Consider the following 27,758-nt stretch of genomic DNA (forward strand, 5'->3'; position numbering starts at 1 on the left):
TTGCCCCATGGCAAATTACCATGGAAATTCTCTTGATATAATGTTTTCCTGATAGTCTTGGGGCACAGGGATTTATGATGAGGTATATGAGAGTGCTGGCTTCACCTCCAACTGGTCTTGGCTGATGAGGTTAAGAGTCCCTGAAATCAGGATGGTCCTGAACACAGGAACATCAGTGGCTGGAGAAGGAAAACACTAATAGAAGCTTCCTCTTTCCCTTCCGCAGCAGCAAAAAGAGAAAAGCTCATTCAATAATAACCACTTGGACAGGCCCAAGCCGGGGAGGGCGGCATTATTGTTAAATAAAAGTGAATGTGAATCTCCTCCTAGTGCCACACCTTCTGCGACTTAGGTAAAGTGGGGTCAATGTGCGACACCATGACGCAGCTCATGCCCATAGAGAGGGAATGAAAGGCGGAGCAAACAATTCTTTTGCTGCTTTCTTGTGGTGGATTTTGAAGTTGCCCATCTGGAAAAGTCAGGCAACCAAGTCTACTTTTCTCCTCAGGAGTAGGTTTTGAGTTTAAATGGTTTACAAATTATGTGTATTTTGGCCCATTCATTTCACAGGAAACATTTTAGTTGAAAAAAATGTTTCCTTCTTTTTATTATAAAGACTAAAAATACAAATAACTACAGAAGAAGGTCTATCCCCACCTTTCTTCTGAAATTGCTGAAAGGTGTTTTTTCTTTCTTCTTTCTCTTTTTGTCTTGCTCTTCTAGATGAAATTAAAACTGCTTTGTTTTTAAGTGCATCTCTTGTCTTTTAAGTGAGAGCACAAGGAATATGGTAGCAATTAAAAACAACTCGCCAATTCAGGACCCTGTTCATTTAAAGGGAGGTGGGTATAGAGAAAGTGGTGTGGTGGAGTCTGTCTCTAGCTCTGCTGGAGGTGAGGGCATGACCTAGAAAGACTCTAGCTCTAAACTTGAGCTATCATTAGTAACATAGCTATTGAAACCTAACTTTCAGTTTGAACTTTAAGTCTGCCCTAGAAGAGGACCTGTTTTCTTAATGAGCATTCTACACGAGGTCAGGTTTATGTAATCTGTCCTTAATTGGGCTTTATGAGAAGGGGATTCAGTTTGGGACCTCAACCAGTGGACCGGTACCAAGTGGACCTAACTTATTAGCAAAGGGGATGGTACTCTAGCCTTAGTAGAATATGCACAGTAATAGATTCAGCAGTCAATGATTAGCAGTCCTTGTAAGGCGAAACATAGAAAATCTCTTCTTTCCTCAGCTAACAGTATCCGAGCTAAGTCAAAAGTTATTTTGTGAGCTGAGAGCTGGGTGGTGTTCCAGGCAGATTTACATGACACTTTTCTTGGTGTGGTTTGCAGATATCCCGACAAGGGCTTTGATGATAATTATTGCCGCAATCCTGATGGCAAGCCGAGGCCATGGTGCTATACTCTTGACCCTGACACCCCCTGGGAGTACTGTGCAATTAAAATGTGCGGTAAGTTAGGGTCAAATTTATTGCTTCCTTTTCCTCTCACAGACTGGATCTAAGCAGGCGATTATTAGTGAGACAGGTTAACAACTATTTTACTTGATACTTTAACGTGTATAGGTTTTAACATTTTTAGAATGTGTTACATAATCCTACCCAATCTTTTGCACTTCAGAGAGCCATTATTTTGAAAGAGATACACACACAAGTGCACACGTACACACAAAACATTTATACTTATGGCAAAGACCTAAACATTCTCATGTTACCAAGAAAAAGGGAAAAAAATCTACAGAGGGAGGAAAAAGATCAGGGATTATGTGCAGTATCATAATGTCATTAGGGCCATAAGAGCTAGGACCTCAGATTCTTACCTTCCAATCCTGTATCCTTTCCCTACCTATCCTCCCAGACATAACATGAGCTGTCAACTGACTATGCACATCTTCTGGTGAATGACAGAGGCTGCAATGTAGAAAACTAAGTCTAACAGAAGATTCTCACAGACATCTTTAATCTCTAGTAGCTGATCCTCACCTCTCTGGCCTCCTTATACACAGCCTGCATTCTCTTTCAACCTGTTTTTTAGCAGTCCTACTATCCTTCTATATACTGGCCTTTACCCAACTTTCCTGAGTTTATGATAAAAGCTTCTTTTCTTACTTGCTTTGTGATATCCCTTTGAATCTGTACACTTGGTCCTCTCCTCCACAGTTAACTCACACATTTTTATTCTTCTCTGAAATAATCCTGGATAATAATTAGGTGTAAACATGCTTTTATTTGTATGTGTACAGTCTTATTTTTTCAACTGTATCCTAAAATGCTTTCAAATCAGAATTGCATAAATTTAGTAAGGTGGAATCATGTTATAAATTGGCTGGCTAATATAAAGATATGTATATCTAGAGAGAAAAATGTAAAGACATACAATCAGGTACCAGCACCCAGAATGATAAATATACAATTATGAGGCTATGGATAGGGATTTGCATATTTCCCTAGATTGGCATGATGAGGCTATTTCTTTGAACAGACTTATTCAGTATTATCTACACTATGATACTGCCAAGGTAAATATCTCTCCACTTAGACCTGCTAATAAAAGGAAATGTTTTGGACGACTCAAATAAAACCCACAGAAAGGAGATGTGTCTGGCATATGTGAAATAACTGCAGAATCTGGAAGGCTCTCAATGTGAACACAGTGTTCCAAGGAAATTGAACCATCTGTTTGGTCCTTAAAATAAGGGATGACTCTTGTGACAGTGTTTCTCTGTATAGATTGGTTAGTTCAACTCAATGAGTTTTAAAATCTTGTTGATCTGTCAGTAATTCTAGACCAGCTAGGTACAATAAACCAATAGTTTCCCTTCCATTTTTCTTTTTGTGTGTGTTTTAGGCACTCATAAATCGTCTCTGGAATAAGACCAGTATAAACAGACACACACACACACTCACATGCATATTCACTGGCACATTCACCTTTCAACTGGCATGCATAAGACTGGCTATTTTTAAAAGACATTGGGAGAGGAAAAAAATAGAATGAATATGACACTTCTAACTATTAGATAAATTTCTTTTTCTTTTCTGTCCACAGTTAGCTATTTATACAACTAACGTGCAACAATTCTGATGGCTTTTTTAAACAGAGGGTGATGTTTACTGGATGCTAATTCTAAGAAAATGGTGGTAGAATTTGTGACCCAAACCTATATACAGTATATAGTATATACAACCTATATAGTATATACAACCTATATAGTATTAATATATACAACCTATATACAGTATATAGTATATACAACATGATGATTAGGGGGTGCTGACCCTCCTGGGTTCCTCTGTATCCGTGAGTTCAACCAACCTTGGGATCATGTAGTACTATAGCATTTACTCTAGAAAAAAACCAGCGTGTAAGTGAACCCATGCAGTTCAAACCCATGCTGTTAAAGGGTCAATTGTAGTTAAGATAAAAATATTTTCAGCTTTGGGAATATTTTTAAAATATTTTATTACAGGACAGATTTTAGTTTGTAAACTTATATATAGAGGCTATATTTTTATTAAAATTAATGAAATAAAGTGACATTCAGGAATTTTGGAAAGCATAAGAGAGAATGTCTTCCAGATATTTTGGCTTATACATATAGTAAAGGCTACAATGCAAAACTAAGGAATTTGGTGATGGTTTCAACTGTGTATTAATTTTCTATTGCTGCATAACAAATTATCAAAAACTTGGTAGCTTAAAATAACACATATTTCTTATCTCATGGTTTCTGTGGGTCAGGAGTCAAGGCATGAGTCAGGTGTGTCCTCTGCTTAGGCTCTTACAAGGCCACAGTCCTGGTGCCCACCAGACCTATTGTCTCATCTAAGACTTGGTGTCCCATTCCAATATTCCAATTCAGTTTCTTGTGGTTGTAGTGCTGAGATCCTCAACTCCTGGAGACTGCCTGATGTTTCCTACCACATGACCCTCTCCACAATATGGCAGTTTACTTCTTCAAGGCCAACAGGATAGCTTTCTGTTACTTTCAACCTCTGACCTCTGCACCCTCTTCCATTTATTTATTAAGAACTTTTTTCAAAGGTATTAAAATTTTATAAGCCAACTTTACCCAAGATTCTGCACTGGGGATGAATGTCAAAAGGACTTGTTCAGAAATCATATCCTTTAGAACTTCCATATAATTTCTTTCCCCTTAACACAGAGTTGTGAAAGGTAAAAATAACAGTGTTTTGTTTTCCTGGGAAAATAGTACATCTTTATTTGGGAAAATGATTGAAAAATAACTGGTCAGTTTTTGCCTCCACACTGTGATTCGATGCAGAAGGCTCTGCACCTGCTTTTAAAGAGCTCACCTGATTAGGTCAGGCCCACCTAAGGAAGTCTTCCTTTGATTAATTTCAAGTCAACTGACTGGGAACTTTAACTACATCTACAAAATCTCTTCACTTTTGTTGTACAACATAAGCTAATTACAGGAGTGGCTCTCCCATTATATTCACAAGTTCTACCCGCACTCAAGGGGAGGGGGTTACAGAGTGTACATCAGTGGATAGGAATCTTAGGGGTGTATTAGAATTCTGTATACCACACACATATTTACCTGCACTAGTTGTAACAGAATTTTGATTGTCACTTTTTATTTGTATCATTTGATTCCTCCGTGAGCTTTCTGGTTTTCTCTCAGTCCCAATTGCTTGAATTCATTCTGAGTTTTCAATATGGTTGAAGAAAAGAATAGAGTTTATGATTGTGTCACTTGTCTTCTCTAAAGTTGAAGGGGAATTTTAAAACTCTTTTTTTATTATATAATAACTGTATAAGAAGGTTATAATTGCTACCATTTATTTAACATCTACAGAAAGGTGCTTTCCATCTACTGTCAATAATCCTCATTTCAATTCTACAAAATGACTGTGATTAGGTAGGCCAGTGAGAAAGGTGTGCAAAGACATGATGGGTAAAGCAGCACGGCAATATTCAAGACATGGTTATTAGGTTGATATGAGTTGGGATGGGGTAAAGACAGAGAAATGGAAGAAGATAAGAAAAATAAGATTGATGTGAGGTAGATGAAGTAGGATCCAAGAGTAGCCCATCCAGTTGCCATGAGAAACACTGAAAAATTAAGCAGAGAGAGTGGTCTTATCTGATTTGTCATCTAGAACAGTAGCTTCCAAATCGGTGTCTATGAAACCCAGGGGAACACAAAGACTGTCCTAGGGGTTTATGGGCATGGATAGGTTAAAGGGCTCAAATTCCAGCTCCTAGTTTTCTATATGAATTCTTTCCCAAAGTCTTCTGCTTGAGATGCATGTGTTCCCAAGGAGTCAGTCAAGTTCAACTTCCTCCCTGCCCATTGACAACTGCCCTTTGCTACTTTATTGAAAAAAGGCAAACTGCTAATCCTTCCTGAATATTAATGTGGTGCACTGTCCTGGGGTGTAAAAACCTTGGGGACACTAAACAAAGAGACCTTTGAAAATACTATATATTATTGTTGTTTATCATTTATGTTCTGCTAATAATTGTATAACTCTATCCATAACATGTGTACATATATATGTATATTTGTGTGTTGTGGCTGTGCGTGTGTTTAGTATAGTGTGCATTTATCTCTTAGAATTTTGCGGTCACAAGAAATTAAAAGAAAATTAAGTATATAAAAATCTTTCAGGAAAGTATGATAGGTGAGGAATAAAAGACTCTCCAACATAAAATAAAATACATTACACTAAAATAACATCCTGTGGGTAAAGTGGAATGGAAAAATGATTCAAGGAGAAAAAGAACTTGATAATGTACATTTTATCCAGAAAAAGGTATAGGTATCAAATCACTGTGGTATTTAGAGTCCATTAAATCCATTATAGAAGAGTGATATAAAAATTTTCAATTTAAAACTATCGATAGTTAAAACATGCTAGAAATCACATCTTTTGCAGCTATTTAAACTTAGCATAAAAAATGTAAATGTCAACTTAAAAACAAGAGAGGGAATATAAATATTTTTTCAAAATTATTTTAGTAACAGGAGCAAAAACAAAAACAAATTTAAAAAACCAACAACATTTGAAGACTACTGATCCAGGAGAATTACTATGTATTCTGGGTAATTAGCATGGAGAGGGCTGAGCAAGGAGGCAGGTGCATCTGATAAGAGTTGATTTTAACAGGCAAGTAAGAAATAAAGAGAACGGGAACTAAGGCAGTAAGCAGTGCCAATAACAATGTGAAGGAGGATGTGAGCAATATTAAAGAGTTAGAACGTCCCGTATATAATGATGAATTGGATAATGTGGGAAATGAGATAGGGAAAAGGTAAAGTCTAATATTCTTCCTAAGTTATTGGGTAGATGATACATATTTAACGAGGTATAAATTTGAGGAGAAAGATAATAAGTTTGGTTCTGCTTATATTGAGACGCAGGTGCTTCATATCTGTGCTCAAAGTACATCTAAGTTCAGTCTTCCCTGAAGGTCATGCAGAGTCATAAGTGAATAGTGATAGCAGAAGCCTTGGACATAGTAGCAATCCCAGGAAGCATAGAGAGAGCATAAAGAGGAGTTTTTGCCCCTTTTCTATAGAATTCATTAAATAAATATTTGTTGAGTAGCTCTTATACGTCACATGCTTTCCTAGTTGTTGGCAACTTTCCTAGAAGTGAACAAAACAGACCAAGATCTATGATAAAATTAAAATTTCAGAATTTTAGCATGAACTAGTAAAGTAAAAGCTGACATTGCCTTGACACTGGGCTATTTACACCAGATCCAAGGTGTTGAATACTGCTCTCAATTCCTTCTATTTGTTAAAAAGCTGAATGAACTACAAATTTATTGTAGTGTCACTTTGCTTCCAACTTTCAGTCTTACAATTAGTGTAACACTGAAAGTGAAGGATGAACATTGCTCATCACCTGACAAATGTGTAGCAGGGTATTCTGGGACAGGCCTTCTCAGTGCTCCTTCACACCATGTTCTTCAGAAGGTGACATCTACCTAAATGGCAGCAGCCCACACATATTCTGGCTGTGTAACTTTTAACAGACTTCCAAGAATATGAAATTTTAAGACACTGCAAACATATAGCAAGATGGGAAGTCCCATGCAGTGCTTGAATGAAGTACTGATTCTTTTATGGTTTTCCCCTATAATAATAACTTTGTATTCTGAATAAGAGTTTGTTCTATACATTAGTTCACTGCTTTTCAGAGAGAAATAATATTTGTTGTGCTTTTCTGAAGTGAACTTTAGTAGCTCTTTGGCAACTGAAAATCTAACTTGTGGTTAATGCCCCTTATCTTGTGGTTGATGTCCCTTAGCTATCCCATTGAGTATTTAAATCAGTTGGACTGAAGGTATCTTTACACATTATTGAGAACCCCAAATTATCCGTGTGGGTTACATGAATCAATATCTACTGTATTGGAAATTAAAACATAAATTAAAAAACATTTAATTCATTAAAAATAATAAGCTCATTGGATGTTAATAAATATAACATTTTAAAAGAAAAATAACTATTTTTTTCAGAAAAATAGGAAGGACAATGACATTGTTTTAGATTCTTTGTAAATTTCTTTAATGTTACCTTAATTAGAAGACGATAGCTGAGTGTCTCATATTTGCTTCTGCATTCAGTCTTTTGGTATATCATACATCAAGTGCAACTGGAAATTCCACTGTAAAAAGGACAAGTGACATCTTAGCATTGTTATGAAAACAGTTTTGACCTCCTAGATCCCTGAAAAGATCTCTGGAACTCCAGGTATCCCTCTGAGAACAACTTTCTTGCTACATGTCATACGTGTAAGGCTGATGTCCCATTAAAATACACCTACTAGGATATACCTGTTGGCTGTTCCAATTGTTCCCCACCTGTTACCACCAGCAACTTGCCTGGTTGGAGACTTTTATCGTGTATTATCTTTTTCTCTGATTTTCTTCATTTATCCTATAGGATGGTCTAATCTGCTTTTTTTAAGCTCTCTTTTGCATGATTGGTACCACCATTTACACAGTTTAAAATCCAAAAGCCTAGAATAATCCTAAACATGCTCTTTCCTTCACTCCTCACATTTGACCCATCATTAAGTCCTGTCAATTTTATTTTCTATGTATCTATCAAATCTCCATTTCACTTCATCACTGTCTCCTTTATCCAAGACAGCATTATTTCATCTTGAATATTTGGGTGGCCTTCTGAGTGGAGCTATATCCACGTTCACCAGCTTTCCCCTCCAATCCCTTCTCCACACTGCAAACAGGATGACATTTTAAAAAAATCTGAATATATCATTCCCTATGCCTAGCATACCACACACATACACAACAGTTTAAAACTCTTCAATCATTTCCTTTGATCTTAGGACACAGACAAAACAAAACCATCCTTTACTCCTCCACCCCTATCTTTAGCCTCATATACATTTCTCTCCATGCTCTCTGTTCCAGCCAGAATAGTTTTCTCCCTATACCTCATATTTTCCATATTCTCATTATAGTTCCTTCACCCCTGCCATCTCCTCTCCCCTGAAAAATTTTCTCTTCCTTCCTCACCTAGTTGACAGCTGCCCATTGTTCAAATTTCAAGTCAGTTATCATTTCTTCATTTGACTTCCCTGACTGGGTCAAATTCCTTATTGTATATTTATAGCAACATAAATCTCTCCTTCCATGTACTTCTCAGAATTTGGTTTTTACATTTATTTTTGAAGTTATTTGGTTAATAGCTGTCTCTATCAAAATTTGTAAGTTCCAACAGGGTAAGGACCAGGTCGTTTTTGTATTCCACAGAGTTACCACATTGCCTTGCACGTGACAGGAGTTCAACAAGTCTGTTGAATGAACGACGGTTACCTTCCTGCTCAGTGGTAGTTTTCATTTTCTTTTAGTGTCTCCTGGAATTTCTTCTATGCTTCTTGATTTTCATATGAAAACTTGGCTTTTCCCAAATATTGCCAACCAGGAAGATTTGCTTCATACCTTCTTCCCATCACCTCAACTCATTGTCAGTTTTCATGCTTCCATGAGCTAGTTTTGTTCCTTCGTTGCTTGATGTCTTGATGGCTTTTCCTTCAACAAAATAAACAAATCTTGTCATATTTTACCTTATTTTTCACTTCCTCTTTCTTTTCCTTCTTATTTTTTAAACTTCTAGATATGTAAGTGTCCACATCCATTTTATATTTTTAAGAGCTTTACTGAGGTATAATTGATATTTAAAAACATCGCATATTTAATGTACACAGTATGATAGGTTTGAACATATGCATACACCCATGAATCCATCTCCACAATCAAAGATAATAACCATATTCATCACCTGCAAACGTTTCCTCCTGCCCCCTTTTGCCTTTGTGTGTGTGTGTGTGGTAAGAATACAACTCTCTTAACAACTGTTTAGTATACAACACAGTATTGCTAACTATAGGTACTATGTACAACATAGTATAGTAGATCTACTATACATAGTAGATCTCTAAAACTTATTCATCTTGCATAACTGAAACTTTATTACCTGTTGAACAACTCTCCACTGCAGAAGTGTGGCCGAGGCAGATCTTTGATAGTTAAGATTTCTATCAAAATTATCATTGTGGACTGAATTGTGCTCCCCACCACCCACAATTCATATGTTAAATTCTAAGCCCTGAATGCATTTGGAGATAGGGCTTTTAGGAGACAATAAAGGATAATGAAGTATAATGGCGGGATCCTAATCCAATGGGATTTGTGGTCTTATAAGTAGAGGATGAGAGTGATCTCTCTCTCTCCCTACCATATGAGGACATAGCAAAAAAGTATGTCTATACCTTCATCTACAAGCCAGGAAGAGAACTCTCACCAGGAACCATTGGCTGCCACCTTAATCTTGGACTTTACAGCTGCCAGAATTATGAGAAAATATATTACTGTTGTTTAAGTCACCCAGTCTTATTTTGTTACGGTAGCTTAAGAAGATATGTTGCCATTAGTACTACATATAAAGAATCCTTCCTCCTAGTAACTAATGTACGCTGGCATCATTTTAAAGGAATATGTAACCTTTTAAACTTCAGTGTCTCTGTGTGTTGGGAAAATAATTTTAGCAAATTATTTTCTTTCTTAAAGAAAGCTGATTATTTCTCTAAATTTTATTAATTCATCCAAGGCCAGAACAGAGATTCATAGAAATATAATCCTCTTATTGTATTCTGTGTCAGGAAAAAACAGTGCTATCAATATCCTTTCTCAAGGGAAAGATCTTGTATTGGAGGTCTTTTCCAAGTCATCTTCTAAGGAGTAAGAGTATAGGATTGAAGACCTTTCATGAAAGTCTTGTCTTTTGAGTATTTTATACCAGAAAAGTCTTGGATAAAGTCCAGAGAAAAGTTTCAGACAGGAATCCCAGGTCCACATGGAAAGAAAACGTGCAAGCAATTTGAGGTTTGTGCTTTGGAGGTCTTTATACTATTTTCCCAAGTCAATTTTAAAACAAGAAGCTCTTTAAATTTACATTGAGCCTGATCCTGCCCTTTGCGGCCCAAAGAGCACAAGTCTGTTGACGGGAGAGTAGCTTTACACACTGTTCTAAATATCCAGGGACCATCATAAAGTAAATCCTATATTTCAATTGCTCTTCAGTAGCTGGGAATAAGAAGTGGGTTGGGTTGAATTATTCCAAGAATAATCAGGTATTTGTCCAATGGCCTAAGAAGCAACTTGTTCTTAACTACAGGCAAAAGAATAGCAATAGCTTGTCACCACTAAGAAATCCAGGGGTTTTGGAGGGTTAAGGGGACAGTAAACGTAAGGGTTTACTTATTGTCCATGTAAAGCTTATGGATCCCTAGGTGTGGTTTTCTGTAATATACATTTGCACTCACATTCTCCAGTTGCCATTCACGGACCTCTGTCAGGGCCTTGTGGCCTCTCTGCAAGGATTTGGCTAGTCTTTCACAGAGAAAAAGGTTCGATTTATTATATGTTGTCTTGTTGTGTTGATCTCTTTCTGTTGGGGGGCGAGAGGGTTTTCCCAACAATTACATAACACTTAATGTTCATTCTCTCAACAAATCTATTCAAACCTTAAAGTTCTCTACCAAATAGTAGAGCAATCAGATCATAGCAGGTCCACACCAGCAAAGTGAAATTAATGTTCCAAGAGGCAACCATTATATTTGATCATGTTCTAACAAACAGGACAGTGGAAAATGTCAATAGCAAATGTTGTTTTCCTTAAAGCATTTCCAAATAGAAAACTTTGTGTCAGTCATGAAAGAAAAACATTCCTTCACTCATAGGCCACTGAGGATCATATAAATATCTTTGCATCTGCTTCCAAAGGGTGACCACCACTGACACCCCTGGCAAAATGTTTTATTTGTGAGGAACTCTCAGAAGAGTTCCTGGTATTTTCAGTGTGAGCTTGGTAGACATACTTGCAAAAACATTTGTGGATGTGGGGATGCAGTATTTTAAAAACATGTTGCTTTGGCTAAACTTGATAATGTTCAGCTGATATTGGGGATGTTTCTGTGTTTCTTTAACTCTTCACTAGGCCACTGGAGACTCTTCAGAGCCTTCCCTTATTCAGGTCTCATGTTTAAGTATTAAGTCCAAAGGAATAGCTTTCCCAACATTTAATAGCCCTTTCCCAATCAATTGGCATGAAACATTTGTTTTGTTTTTGCACCAAATTTTGATGTTTATATAGTGGGACAGCTGAAGGAGTCTATTTTATTGTGGTTCAGGAATAATTCCTTTTGTTCGAATCATAAGTATTCATGCAGGCAACAAAGATCAGACATTTACATCACAGTTAAATGGTCTATGGACAAATCATTCATCATGGTCCCCATCAGATAATATTTATTAAACAGCTGCAGGAAGTCGCAAAATAACTCTTACTAATTGATGAAAACTGTGTAGTTACCTTGTTGTACTAATATATCTTTTTTTGCCTATATTATTTATTCTATACATTACCACCAGAATTATGTAGCTTTTGTTTATGGGTTTACTTTTACCAGCTGAATGTGAAATGGGATAAATACAGATGCACTAACTTCAGAGGGTACTTTTTAAATAAAGAAAAATACTATGTGAATACTGCTAGTTTGTAGTTAAAATCAAAATAAATATTTCCACTGAATTAAAACACAACAATAAGTAAAATTGTCAAGTTGTTTCAGTTATGTATTTCAAAGTTACAGATACTTATTAAAATGAGACAAAAATAATAATATTATTTAGATTCTTTACACTTGATAGGGCCTGACTTAGCTCAGGCTGCTATAACAGAATACCATAGACAGGGTGGATTCTAAACAACAGAAATGTATTTCACATAGATCTGGAGGCTGGGAAGTCCAAGATCAAGGTGACAGCAGGTTTGGTATCTGGAGAGAGCCTGATTCCTGGTTCACAGATGGTTCACACTTTGCCCTGTGTCCTCACGTGGTAGAAGGAGCAAGGGAGCTCTGCAGGGTCTCTTTTATAAGGGTACTAATCCCATTTATGAAGGCTTTGCCCTTACAACCTAAACATTTACCAAAGGGTCCAACTCCTAATACCATAACATGGGGATTAGGATTTCAACATATGAATTTGAGGAAGACACAAACATTCATTTTATAGCAAGGCCTAATGAAAATTTGTATTTATTCTGTACAATATTGTATTTTATGAATGTGCAGTAATTCTTTGTATTCTGTAATTTTTGTAATTTCAAAAGGTTCTAGTTTCCACCTCCAAATTAGAATCTGTTAAATAATCCAAATTATTTAATCCAAATCCAAAATTTTGGTTTTTAGTCTAACCATTTTAACTTACATTGTCTTTTAGTGAATATTTAGTGACCCCCTTAAAATAAGTTTAAATCATAAGTTTTAAAATATAATAATGAAAGTTTAGAAAAAAATCTTTGACATAATTGTTCAAATGAGGATTTTATGATAGCTACTTTTAAAGTGAAAGATTCTTTAATTAAATCTTGCTGGGAACCTCTGCAGTTGAGGTGCAAAGTTAGTACAACAATTCAGGTCTCTGAACTTGACACTGAAATTTTAGTGTATCAATCAGCAGTGAAATATTTTCCTCAGTATTCTTATATAGGTACTCTTTTCTCTGACCTAGGGTTTTTGTAATATAGATATTTCTTTTCACAGGGAATCCTAAAATTTGAAAAGTTTACCCTCAAATTAGAAAAATTTTTATCTTCTACTAGCTTTTAAATTTTATCATTCCTCTTTTTTCATTGTTTAGGTTGATGTCTGGAAAATCATACTAGAGTCCAAGGAGCTCAGTGTGTTAATCTCTGATGGGCTTAGCCTTGAACTAGGTACTTAGTGAGATGTGATAGGCCCATATCTAGCCAAACGTGGCCCTGGTTGACTCATCAAGACTGGATCCTTTGGTAACAAGTTCACAGTGCCAAAATAATACTGAGAAGAATGGATCAGTAATACACGAATAAAACAAAACACACACAAATAACTAAGAAAGTAAGAGAGCTGTAGTACCTAAGTCAGGCAATGAAATCTGTGAGATTAGTGGAAGTGCTTTTGCTCTGGCTGCCCTAACTCTGACCTTCCTCCCATTGTCAGTATTCTGAGTCCTAACTGAGGTCACAAGTTTGCTGCCCAAGAGCTTGTACCCAAGAAGTGGGAGAATCAAGTGGGAGAATCTTAAAATGTTAAGCTAATGAATTGATAGATTCCTGGGGACATTCGTTTTGTCTTCTTTCACATCATTGTTTTATAATTAGAATGATATATGTCAGTACAAGCTTGACCTTTTACCTGTTTTAGAGTTGTCACCCTTTAAAGACTTCCCACACGTACTCAGTTTCCTCAAATCATGTAACAATCAACTCAAATCATCAGAAAAATAGCTTAGTAGCATTTGTTTTAATGAAATATAGTTCTAACCCTCAGAACCTATGAAATCCATCTTATTTTCTATTTCATCAAAGAACTTCAGGTAATATTAAAATCGTAATGAACTTGGTTAAACAGCACCAACTTCTTCTATACAAGTCATTTCTCTCAGTCCAAAATTTTTGTTCTTCCTAAATCAATATATATTACCAATATCAATACATATAAATTCTCTAAGCCATCAACTCTCAATGACCATTCTATAGGTCAATCTCTGGACATTTTCTCATGTCCATTTGAATTTCCTTTCAATTTAGGATATTTCTGAGCTGCATTTCTATTCCCTAAAGTAGATACATAAGAAATAAAAACACATTTTAAGATGAGCTGAAGAAGAGATTTTTTTTAAAAAGAAGAGTTATTAAAAGAGCAATTTTTGGAAATCTGTATATAAAACATTCTAGTGATTGGGATGGTCATTAATTAATCCACCTTTTTTTTCCCACAAAACTTCATAGAATAACTCCAAACTTAGGCTCTATTTAGTTTGCATGGAACTCAATGAAATAAAGCATTCAGCCACATAAGGTAGTAATTATTTGTAAGAAAGAAAGAAATTTAAAATAAAGTTAAAGAGCCACTTTAAAAGAATTTACACCATTAAATATGAAACACTATTATAGACATCCCTAGCCTCTGAAGGCATGTCTAATTCTAACCTCTCCTTTGGAGAAATGATGCATCGAATTCCAGAATGGATGAATCAAAGACATTTATTCACTTCTTAAACTATCCTAGAGGGTGTCAACTTGAGTTTTATGCAGAGGCACCTTGAATAACCATTTAGGTTATAAAGGTAACTGGGAAGTTTACATGGAAACAAACATTTTCATGAATGTTTTGAGAAGGTATATGAATTTTAGTTGCTCCAGAATGTTTTGAGTTATATTTTATGCAAGTGAGTAAACCTTAAGACAAAAGACAGAGTTCAAGTTGTGGTAAATTTAATTTTGTACTTTAAAAATGTTCTTACTGAGATTTTCAGGATCTTCATGAAGTATGGTAAAGCACTGCAATTGGACTAGGAAAAAGGCAACACATAAATCTGCCTAGAAGCAAGTAATGTTTCTTAAAAGCCAACAAGTTGATTAAGAAGAAAAATGTAGCATATCAGCTTAGAATATATTTATTATTTTAGAGGAAAACCATGGTTAATACCATTACCAACTTTGTAACTATTTAAATAAACTAATTTTAGGAGTAATTGTATAGTCATTTCAGAAATACTGTATATTTGGCATGTATAAGTTATAGTGACATATGGAAGTAAAATGCCTTTAAAGAATTTTTCAAGAATAAACTAATCTAGTGTTTGAATGAAAAGAATTGGAATGGAGATAGTAATAGTGACAAACTGATTTTTAAAAAATAACTCTGTTCTCTAGACTAGCATTAATTTTCTTTTTCTTACTTTTTTTAATGGCCAAACTTACGGCACAGTGCTAAAATTTCCCTACTTGGTCACTATATTATTTGTAGATGTTTTCCAATTTCAAAAGTAAGAAAAGTGATTTTTAAAAAACATATGCAATACTTAAACATTAATAAATAGAGAGATTTTACACCTATTGTTAATAATGAGTAGATAGATCCAGGAAATTTAAATATTATTAAATGATGCTTTTTAAAACAGGTCTAGATAAAGTCAAGCCAGAATGTTCTTTTTACAAGCAGAGAAATTCCATGGTTGAGTCCACCATGTTAATTCCTCCTTTTGTTTGAGTGAGACAGTAGTAATGATAAATTGAATTTTTTATTCCATTCAATTATTATAAAAATTATGTGACAGAAAACCCTGCTAATAAAATGCAAGTGAACTCTAAGAGGTAGATGACAGATTGAAATATTTTATTTAAATTTATATTTCTTTTTACCAATAGCTCACAGTACTATGAATGACACGGATGTCCCTATGGAAACAACTGAATGCATTCAAGGTCAAGGAGAAGGTTACCGGGGCATCATCAATACCATTTGGAATGGAATTCCTTGTCAGCGTTGGGATTCCCAGTATCCTCACCAGCATGACATAACTCCTGAAAATTTCAAGTGCAAGTGAGTAAATTAGAGAAATATAAATTTCAGTAGGCCCTGGGGAAAATGAGGCAGAGTGGTTGCTTTTTACTAATTTCTGTGTTAGTGATCCTTAAACTTTAGTGTGCCTAGGGTAAATTCAGCAATGAAAAGGCAGATACATCCACGCAGAGACTTTGATTGCTCAGGTCTGAAATTTGGACTTCAAATAATACATTTTAACAAGCACTCTTGGTGATTCTGAATCAGATGGTTGATGTACCATCCATGCTTTGGGAAACACATCCCTAGGTTTCTGATCACAGCTTTGCTCTTGCAGGTCTATTTAATAAACCAATTAGTGGTAATGATAACCAGGCAAGTTTCAAACTAGTGCCTTCTTAAATTTTCATATTAACTTTAGGGGAGATTACAAGGCACACCTTGATTTCGATCAACATGGTAAACTGATGAGTTTTCAGCCTTGAAAAAACTTATTTTTAAAATTTTGAATGAGTGCTTTTTATTGTTTCTAAATTTTCTTTAAAAAGTGGGGAAATAAAACAGCTGTTTAGATGAACCAAGCCGAAGAAACTGCCCTTGAATATCAATTACATAGTTGTTATGTTCTTCTCCATGGCTGCTTTTCTTCACCACTTAACTTTTGTTAGACAGACAGCCACAATGCCATGTGTTTTTAAATTGCCCACCTTGTTATTAGGAACATAAAATGATTGCTTTTAAAATTTATAACACACGTGTCATTCACAGTGGCTTTGCTGAAATAGCACCTATAAATAACATATACTGCCTTTATGTAACTGGCTTTTAATAAGAGAGCTTAACATTTCAAGATGGAGAACTATGAACATTAGTTGGCCCATCCACTGGAGAGGGGATATAGTCTATGTTTTTTTATTTTATTTTTAGATTTTTAAAGCCAACTCAGAGTTCTTTGCTTAGACAGTAAATATTCATCTGTTATGTTTTTTAAATTATTTTATAGTAACAAATTTATAATTGCCACTCTGGGGTTTATTTCCTTCATTTTCTTCACAGCAATTCACTCTCTATTTTTGACCCATGTGTTTCATACCTCAGAAATAAACATAAAACTAGAGAGAGCAAAGAAAATGAGAAACGAATAGTTCAGGGAGACAAAGGAGACAGTGTCAGCGCCATGCACACTTTTTGTCAACTTCTAATGACTGGTAATACTCAAGTTAGAGACTGTGTATGTGTAAATACCCAAATGAACCTCATCTGTAAGAAAAAAGATAATAATTATAGAAATTGAATCCACACATTTCACAATTAAAAATGATCAAAAGTTTAGCTGTTACATGTTATTGGAATTTAAGACATTCTTTCTTAATTGGTTATTTGGTCAAGGTAACCAAACATAAATGTCAAAAAAACAAAAAGTGAGCTGTGTTATAAAACTGATAAAATCTGACTCAACATTTTACTCAGAGTATTGATGCATTTACTGTTTGTGGGCTAGCAGAGAATGGAATACTGGTCGGGTATCTCTGGTTGTACTAAACACGATTTGCCCCAAAACTGAGACTCCTTACAAATGACGATCTTTAAAACACTATTTTTAGGGCAGGAACAGAGACGTAGACATAGAGAATGGACATGTGGACACGGGGTGGGAAGGGGAGGGTGGGACAAATTGGGATATTAGGTTTGACATAAATACACTATCATGTGTAAAATAGATAGCTAGTGGGAATCTGCTGTACAGCACAGGGAGCTCAGCTCGGTGCTCTGTGATGAACTAGATGGTGGGGGGGGGGAAGGGAGGGAGGGAGGTCCAAGGGGGAGGGATATAGGTATACATATAGCTGATTCACTTTATTATACAGCAGAAACTAACACAACATTGTAAAGCAATTTTACTCCAATCAAAACAAAACAAAACAAAAACACTATAACTGAACAATACTGCCTGTGGTGAATGTACATGAATCATATAATCATTAATTCGCTTTAATAATTGTAAACACTTCTTTCTTCAAGTGAAGGGAAAGAACTTAGAAAAAATATTTGAGCAAACCTTGACTCTCATTCTTGCTTAATCTAGATTAATGAGGTGCTTCTAGATATAGATTATAGAGGGCCTAAGCTAAGATTTTTGATAGCCTCAGATCTCTGTTTAATTATCTTGCCTTAAATTAATAACTCAAAATAATTTAACTAAGCAATTATTCATCTAAAATTGCAAATTTGTGTACACTTTATGTAAAATTCAATGCACGTATTTTGTACTGACAGTTTTTTTAAACATGAGTATAAATTGGTTAGAAGAAAGAAAAGATTTTCTTCATCTTTCCAGTTAATAATTTTATAAGAAGGGTAAAGGCTTGAATATAGGTTATAAATAAGAATATTTGCTATACAATGGCCTTAGCTATTGGCATTCACTGTTCTTACAACCTTAAATAACAGTTGTGTCAGGACCTATTTTGGCTAGATAAACTACTACCTGTTGATTTTATAACCAAACTCAAGCTTCTTCTTTAAAAACTTTTCGGTTTCTAATGGTCAATTTGGATAGTAATAAAAGTGTAGTATTTTTAATTGGGCCTAAGTGAAATAAATAATGTACCTTCCAATAGACTGAATATTAATTTTGTTAAATTATTAGCAGGGATTTACGAAAAGAAAGTACATGCTTTCTTCAAATTAGAGAGCATTATCAGGAGAGCAAATCATAAATTCCACATTTTATTTAACATGAACCTTGCATTAAGGTAAAATCCTTTTACATACAGATAATATTAGTTTAGACTTTTTCCTTATTGTGAACTCTAAATGTCTAACTATATCATTGGTAAAATAAAGGAAGTACATGTATTACATTGACAACTTTTTCTATAGTTAGGTTATCTATATTGTAATTAGGATTTAATTTTACAGAAATATAAAATTGCATGTTGTAATCTCTAAATCAAGAAAGAACTACATTGGAATTAAAAGAAATCTATGTAGTGAATTAAATAAATCAAAGAAATACAGAATTTAAAGAAGAAATATCTATCATGTGTTTTGTGGCAAATGTTTGAATAGGTGGAACTTCATTTTTAAACAAGAGAAATTAAAGACTATTAATTATAATAGCCTTTCTTCTGTAAAGAGAATGTGTTTCTACATTATAGACAGTCCATGAAAAAGTAATAACAGACCAGTTTTTTAAAATTGTAACAGTTGAGAGTCCACGTCTTGAAAATGAGTGAGAAGAATGAAGTGGTACTATTTCTCTTTCACGAAGCAGTAGTGTTTGTGTGAAACTCCAGGTCTGTGGAAGAAGAAGAATTCTGACATCTGACAGCATTTATTTCAGTAATGTGGGCAGTGTCAGTTGTGTATACTGAATTCTAAACTGTTATAACTATCCTAAATCTAAAACGTAGGGCTCTATTTATAGAATGCATACATTCTAGGATTCTAGAAATGTAATAACACTGACTTCACCAATGTAAGAAACCCTGGCAATTTACATTAACATGTTTATTCTCAACAGGGACCTAAGAGAAAATTATTGCCGAAATCCAGATGGGGCTGAGTCACCGTGGTGTTTTACCACTGATCCAAACATCCGAGTTGGCTACTGCTCCCAAATTCCAAAATGTGATGTGTCAAGTGGACAAGGTAATAGCTGACATTTTGCAGTGTGGGCATGATTAAATTCAGTGGAAATGCCTAAATGGAGTACACATTACAGCAGAAGACTTATTTCTTGTTGCACTGTTAGCAAACAAAATCACCAAGCCTGAAGTTGGATTTCTTTTATATATTAATTTGTTCAATATCCCTTTATTTATTTGAATGTATACTAGTTCCAGGGACAGTTTTAGGCACTGTGGATATACCAGTAAAACAAAACAAAATTCTCTGATCCCATTGAACTAACGTCCAGCAAACAAAAACAAGCGAAATTAAAATGTAGGTGGAGATAGTAAGTTTGTGTAAGTGCTAGAGAGATAAATGTCCCAGAGTTAGAGGGAGGAGGGTGTTGCTATTTTATACTTTAATGGTCTGAGAAGATCTTACATATTAAGGTAACATTTAAGGAGGACCTGAAATAAGTCAGGGAGCAGCATGTGCCACGTGCACATACTTGTAAAGAGCATTCTAGGTAGAGGAAACTGCAAATGAAAATGGGATGAGATGGGAGAGTGCTTGGAAAGTTAAGAGAAAGAAACGTGCATCATTGTGGCTGGTACAGAATGAGCAAGGTAGAGGGTAGCAGGAGATGAGGTGAGAGAGCAACTGGGCTAAAATTCCATAGGCCTAGTAGAAACTGGAAGGATTTACACTTCCATTCTGAAAGAGGAGAGACTCTGTTGTAGGATTCTGAGACGGGAGCTAAATGATCTGTCTGACTTAAATTTTAACTGGATGACTCTGGCCGCATTATGAAAAATAGCCAGAACTCCTGACAAAGGGCCAAAACAGGGGAATCAACTGAATGATTGCTTCAGTAATTTAGGCCAGAGACGAGAGTGATATGTACTGGGGTGTTAGCAGCAGAGATGATATGTAACAGTGGGATTTGGGATAAATCACCATTGTGCTTGGAAACATAGACACCATTGAAAATAATTGTTTCAGGGAGCAGTGGTTGGGAAAAGTCACATTGAAGTAGGTTTAAAAAATCATTTGTCAAAAATTAATAATAATGGGCTCTGGGCATTTATTGGTATATAATGAATTAGGAGTTATGATTTTTAAATAATCACATTCTTTCACATAAATTTAATTATGATGGTCATGGCCATGGTCAGTCCTAAATCATTCTAAAAAGTCCAAGCCAAATTTAAAACTCTATTTCATGGATTTATTGCCCTGTACATACTTCTTCCATCCCCTGACTTTCCTCAGTGCCATTTTTTGTGAACAACTCTGAAAACAGTTGTAGAGGGAAGAAGAGATGAGTCCCTTTTCAGTCAATTTCACTCTTCTTGGGCAGACTTTAAAGGTCAGTTGGAAATAAAGTTGAAACCAATGATTAAGGGAGGTTTGGTACCAGCTGGATCTTCTTTGTCCCTGCCTTAGTCATTTAAACAATTACTGATAAATTCTGAGTGATAGAGGCAAGTGAGAACAATTGTTTTATAAGTTTCTGATGTGTATTAAGATGCTTTAATGTACATATATATCACTTATCAAAGATCAGGTAATAGAATATGAGGATTTTGGGTTTTGAAAGTTAAGCTGATGTTGTTGCTTATATAATAGAGCTGCATATTAATAGATGAAGAAATTAGCTTTATGGAATTTAAATAACTTGCCTGAACTCTCAAATTAGCACAACTGTGAGTCACTCAAATTCTCCTTAAAATGACCTTTCCATTACTCAATGCTTTTTCCTTTTCAATAACACTTTAACAATATATTATATTCCTTTTTTTAACAATATATTATATTCCTTTTCTTTAACAATATATTATACCTGATATATGCAACAATGTGCTAGGCTCTGTGGGGCAATTTGAAAATGAATAAGTCCTACTTAAGAGACACTGTTAGCCAATTCAACATACAGCTGTGAAATTTTAAGAGAGTTATGTCATTGTATAATACTGCCAAGCTAGTAGTATGGATTGTTACATATTTGATATGTACACATGCAGGCACACATACACACACACACAGAAGGATGTTGCTCTTATCCTTCTCTATATAGCAGGAAATATAAATTCCACATATAGGTTGATGAGTTAAAAACTTTTGGTCAAATCTTGCAACATCTGATTTAGCATATATATAAAAGCTCTTCCAGTTGTATATTAAATAACTCTGTTAAAAAAAAGAAAACTGAAATTGCAGAATTTCTTTAAAAATGCTGATAAAACACAGTGTATTATACTATATAAGGTACATTTAAGGCAGGAAACAAAACACAATTCACAGCTGTAAATATTTATATCAATAATACACATAATGAAGACAGGGGAATGAAATTTCCCACTCAAAGAGGTGGAGGAAAAAGTAAACCAAAAGCAACACATGAAAGAAAACAACTAAGATAAAAGCAGACATTAATAAGGTAAAGAAAAGAAAACAGTAGAACTAATGAATAAAGCCAAATGATGATTCTTTGAAAAAATTAACGAAATAGACAACCACCAGATAACTGACTCATGAGAGGAAAAATACATAAAATAATAATTATGAAGGCAGAAATAACCAGTGAAACAGGAAAACATGAGATTATTTTATACAACTTCATGTAAAAACTGAAAATGAAAGTAAAATGGGTAATATACTAGGAAAATTCAAGTTATTTGAATTGACCCTGATAGAGAAAGAAAACTTAGACTCATTCCTATAGAAGAAACATGGAAACTTACTAATAAAGTCTTCCACCACAAACACATCATGCCTAGATGAATTCATAGACCAGGTGATCTCAATGCTATGTAAATTGCCCTGTAGCTTAACCAATGCAGTAAAATTTCCAAATTATTTTTATGATGGAATTATAATATTGAAACTTAAACATGATAAAGGTATCACAGAAGAAAACTATAGACTTATCTCATTTGTAAAAATTAATGTAAAAATCTTAAATGAAATTTGAGTGAACAGTTCAATAAAGAAATTAAGTAAATAATACATAATGATTGAGTGGAGTTTAGTCTGAGAACAAAAATGGTTCAGTTTTAGAAACCCATTAATATAATTCATCTTAGATGTAAGAAAAACAACCATATAACAAATCTTAACAGACTTTGAAATTACTGTGACAAAATTCATGCATTCTTCATAAAAGTACTCAAGAATTTGTGGAATACATACATACTTACACAGACACCCATATATCCACTCATATATATATATATACTATAGATATATAGATGTAGATGTAATCTCAGTCATAAAACCACCACTTACTTGATGGGAAAACATAAGAGGTATTCTTACTAAGGTCAAAAAGAAAACAAGAATGTCTAACATCTCCTTTACTATTTAATATTGTAAATATAAGTTAACATTATATTTCTCTGTAACATTGCATTGTCGATATTATTTTATACAATTAGATAAGAAGGCATATTTATTGATTGGGTAAAAAGGCAAAAGATCTTTGTGAAAATGATATAATAGTAATATACTTGGAAATCTGAATTCAAATAAAAAAATCACTAAGGTAGCAGGATACACATTAATATACAAATATTAATAGCATTCATATATGGTTTTGAAAATCTAATTAAAGAGAAAACTACATCTATAATAGGAAACAAAACTGAGGAAAACTTAGGAATAAACTTAGGAAAGTTGTGCAAATCTATGTAATTATATTTTAAATTACTACTGAAAGCCCCAAATTGTACTTTAACATGTAGAAAAACATCCCTTGTTCTTGATATGAGAACTCAACATCATAAATGCATCAATTCCACCTAAGCTAATTTGTAAATTTAATGTGATATTTTCTGATATCAAACAAATTCATTCTAAATTTTTCCTAGGAGAATAAACATGTAACTATACTAAGGAAAACCTTGAAAAAGAAGAGGATTAGAGGTAAATAACCCTATCGGATGTTAAAATATTTTTTAAAGAGTTTATAATTAAAAGAATGTAGTTCTAGCACATGAATAAATTGACAGAACACAGAATCCAAAAACAGACTCCTTACTGAGATTATATTTAAAATGTGGCACTATATGTCACTGGGTAAAAATAAACTTTTAAAATATAATAATGGATCAATAAAGTACCGTTTGGAAAAATAATAAAATTAAATCCATGCCTTGCACCATACCCGAAAATAAACTCCAAATGGATAAGAGATGTAGTGTAAAAAGGGATACCATTTATATACTAGAAGTAAACTTGGAAAAATGCCTTTATAACTTAGATGTGGCGATATGCTTTTAATTAACACTAAAAATCTAAAGGCAATAAAAGAAAAAAATAATAAGCTACATCAAAAACTTGCCATGGCAAAAAACATAAACAAACCCATCATATTTAAATTCAAAAGACAAATTTGGAAATAAGTCTTAAAATGTATATCACAGATAAAGATAAATATTTTTAATATATAAAAACTGTGAAAGTGAAAAGTATAGGACCAAAAAATTAAATAATGGACAAAATACATGAACAGAAAGATTTCTTTAGAGAAAAATATAAAAATTCCCTTAAATACATGAAAATTATGCTTAAATTCACATGTAACAAGAAAATAACTAAAATATAGGTATTGAGATTTTTCATAATATGAGACTTTTATTTCTCACATATAAATTCACAAAAATTCCAAAGCTTGACAATGCTATCTTTTGGCAAAGCTGTATGGGGAAATGAACTCTCATGCTTTGCTCTTGGGAGTGCAAAATGATAAAATCCTTATGGAACAGAATATTACAATAATTAAATTACATATGCATTCACCTTTTGGACCAATAATGCACTATCTGAATATACAGCTCCAATAATATGCAAAAACATATGCACGAGTTTTTTTATTGCAGCGTTTTCTGTACTAGCAAAACAACCCAAATCTACTCTAGCGAAGTCACACAATGGAATACTGTAAATTTGCAGAAAGAATGATAAAACTTTTCATGAACTAATATGAAGTGATTTTCAGGTATATTATTAATTTAAAAAAAAGCAAGGCACTAAAATATACATTTGGTATTCTATTAGTAATAAATAAAGGGATTTACTACTAGTAATAAAGAATGGGATATAATAATACATATATAGACTATATATACGTATAGTTATATATTTATATTACATATGTATATATGTGTGTGTGTATATACATCTTTGCCAAAAAAGTAAAAAAAAAAAAAAGAAACACAAGAGCCATAAACAAGAAACTAATGAAATTGGTTACTTGTAACGGTGGGTAGTAGTGGGTAGAAATATGACAAAGAAGCAAGAGGGAAAATGAGAACACTCTGAATACACACTTTCACATAGTTTTGACTATCAACCAATATTAATGTTTTAATAATGTTTTAAATGTTCAAAAAGTAATCTCAAGAAAGATGGAAAAAAACACAGAAATGCGCCTATCTGTATATCAAATAGATACCATTACTACAGAATTTGGAAAAAAATTCCAAATAATTTTTAAACACAATTTGCTGACTATATATAGCCTCACTGGAATACATTTAAAGTTAGATAACTTTAAATACCTTTCGAACTTAAAAGTGTAATTTTGCTGTATTAGGATGTAGCAGCTTTAACATTATTTTGTGTGCATTGGAGAATTCAGAAAATGAGCAAAGACACTGATGTTACCTAGAATCATGGTTCTCACTATGGGAGAAGAAATACACAAATGAAGAGGAGACAAGGAACAACTCTGGTGCTAGATTGGAGTTAGAGGGATCAGTTACTCATGAACACACACACACACACACACACACACACACACACACACACACACATGCACACACTTCCCAGCTCTATCAAATGAAAGGGACTAGAAACAATGGTACCAAATAGCAATGAGCACACATGGCACCCACGTCTTCTCCTTACCTTTCATCACTAACATAAACAATGGCTCCTTGGTGAAATGGAAGATTCCGGGCCTGGGGCAAGAAAAAACATAAAGTGAAGCTGGAACATCTTATGCCAGCAAGTTAATAAGTGCTCAAAATTTATGTCTTCCTCTCAAAAACCCATAACCCAGATCTAATCATGAGGAAAACATCAGACAAACCCAACTGATGGACATTTTACAGAATACTAGTTCTCCTTAAAACTGTCAGGATCATCAAAAAAGAAAGTCTGAGAAAACTGTTACATCTAGAAGAGCCTTAAAAATCACGACAGTTAAATGTAATGTGGTATCACGTGGGATCCTAGGACACAAAAATGTACACTAGGTAAAAACTAAGAATTTAAACAAAATATAGTTTTCAGTTAGTAATAATGCATCAGTATGGTAAATAGTTGTGAGAAATCTATCATACTAATATAAGATAGTAAAAGTAGGGGAAACTATGTGGTATATTAGAATTTTCTGTACCAACTTACAACTTTTCTGTAAATTAAAAACTATTCTAAAATAAAAAGTTTACTAAGAAAAAAAAAAACCTAGCTCATATTCAAATAAAACGGTGGTAGTGGTAAGGAGGATCTCTTTCTCTAAAACAGAAAACACAGGTGTAAAATCAAAAATGTATCAAAGAGCAGTACCAATATACCGCATTGCACAATTGCTTTCTTCAGTAAGAAATTATCTGAAGAATTTACTACCTAACAGCCAAAGGTTTAACCTTTCCTAATGTAGAAAAAAATAGCACTGTCAGAGGAAAATATTTTAACTGATATATTCTGCCTATGTACAAGAATTGGATTTTACAAATTTATGCTTTCTGAAAACAATTTTATTGTATATGGTAATGACTGCTATATTATCTGTATCAAATCCTATCCTATTTGAGTTTTTATATCTAAGTTCAAATTTATGGATATCAAAACATGACTATTGAATATATTATTATATTTCTTTTTTACTAAATTAATTCCTGGACAAATTATTATTCATTTAAAAATTTTATTAGAATTTGTACCTATTATTTATTCTAATTACATAGCATATTTAAAACCAATGATAATATACTATGGCTTACCAACTTTAAACCAGAGAATAATCTTAATGTTAATGTATATTTGTAGATAATATTTTATAGTTAAAACTACAGTTTTTATTCATATAAAAATCAGAATTGTTAAATAGTTACTATTAAAATATGCAGGATTATTTCAAAATATGGAATAGTGCTTCTTTTCAAATGTAGAACTGCAACGTACATATTTGAAAGAACTTAACTTCTTTTTATTATTTTTTAAAATTACAAATACGGACACTTCTGTAAATGTTTAATAGAACGCAAACTGCTCAGTTGAAAAAAAGTGAAAAATAAAACCACATGGGAAATGATAAAAGACACAGGAGCCATTTTAACATGGCTTCCATTGGCTAAAGATGGAACAATTTGAGCATCAAAATGAACAACAGGAATAGATAATATATCATGCTGAATAAAAGAGAATCCATGAGTCCATATTTACATGACTACTTCTACTAGTAGACTACTACTACCACTACTACTACTACTAGTAGTAGTAGTAATACTTAAATGGAAGGAGTAGAGGAGAAGGAAAAACTTTCATTTACAGAAGAATAACAAGAGAGAAAGAAAAGTAAGAAATAAAAAAATTATTTTAAAACCAGCAGAGTAATAACTGATTCATGCAAAATTAATCAAAGTATGCCTAAGCCATTTTGTGAAAATTTGTTTGGGAATAGGATGTAGTCAGCCTCAAAGGCCTCAAAATATTTTTGTTTGTTTTTCTTATATATGAAGAGAAGTTTTTCCTTTATACCAATTAACCAAGTTATCAAACTCATCAGCAATAATTGAACAAACTGACATCATGTGTCACATGAAATAATCCTGAAAAAAGGACAAAATATCACCTAGGCAATATTTCTGCATTTAACTTGATTTCATTCATGAGAAAATAATCAGGCAAAATGAAATTAAAGAGCATTTGTGAAACAGCTGGCTTGGATGACTCAGAATGTCAATCTCACGAAAGACAAAAATCAAAACACAACAAATGTGACTGGTATACAAGTGCTCATTATATCATTCTTGTGACCTTCCTGTGGAGTAAAATTTTTCAGTAGAAAATATTGGAAAATATGTGTCACTCACAAAATTCTCATTTCTTTGGTGTCCCTAAGAGCCACTCATTTAATTTTTTCTTTGATTTTTTTTGAATTTGTAATTTGATACATAAACTTTCATTTTAATGAAAAAGAAATTTGACTAAAAATAAAGA

General features: G+C 33.7%; 1 protein-coding gene across 2 annotated transcripts in view; it reads left to right on the forward strand.

Annotated features, from left to right (window-relative positions):
• Window positions 1-27,758, forward strand: part of HGF (hepatocyte growth factor) — a 78,095-nt gene that overhangs the window by 32,896 nt on the left and 17,441 nt on the right. For both annotated transcript variants that reach the window (XM_059932867.1, XM_059932866.1), the window contains exons 7-9: window positions 1,345-1,463; window positions 15,779-15,953; window positions 19,441-19,568. In XM_059932867.1, coding sequence (XP_059788850.1) covers window positions 1,345-1,463; window positions 15,779-15,953; window positions 19,441-19,568 — 422 coding nt within the window. The remainder of the gene's footprint in view (window positions 1-1,344; window positions 1,464-15,778; window positions 15,954-19,440; window positions 19,569-27,758) is intronic.

This window comes from Balaenoptera ricei, chromosome 9, assembly GCF_028023285.1.
Source record: "Balaenoptera ricei isolate mBalRic1 chromosome 9, mBalRic1.hap2, whole genome shotgun sequence".
Lineage (NCBI taxonomy): Eukaryota > Metazoa > Chordata > Mammalia > Artiodactyla > Balaenopteridae > Balaenoptera > Balaenoptera ricei.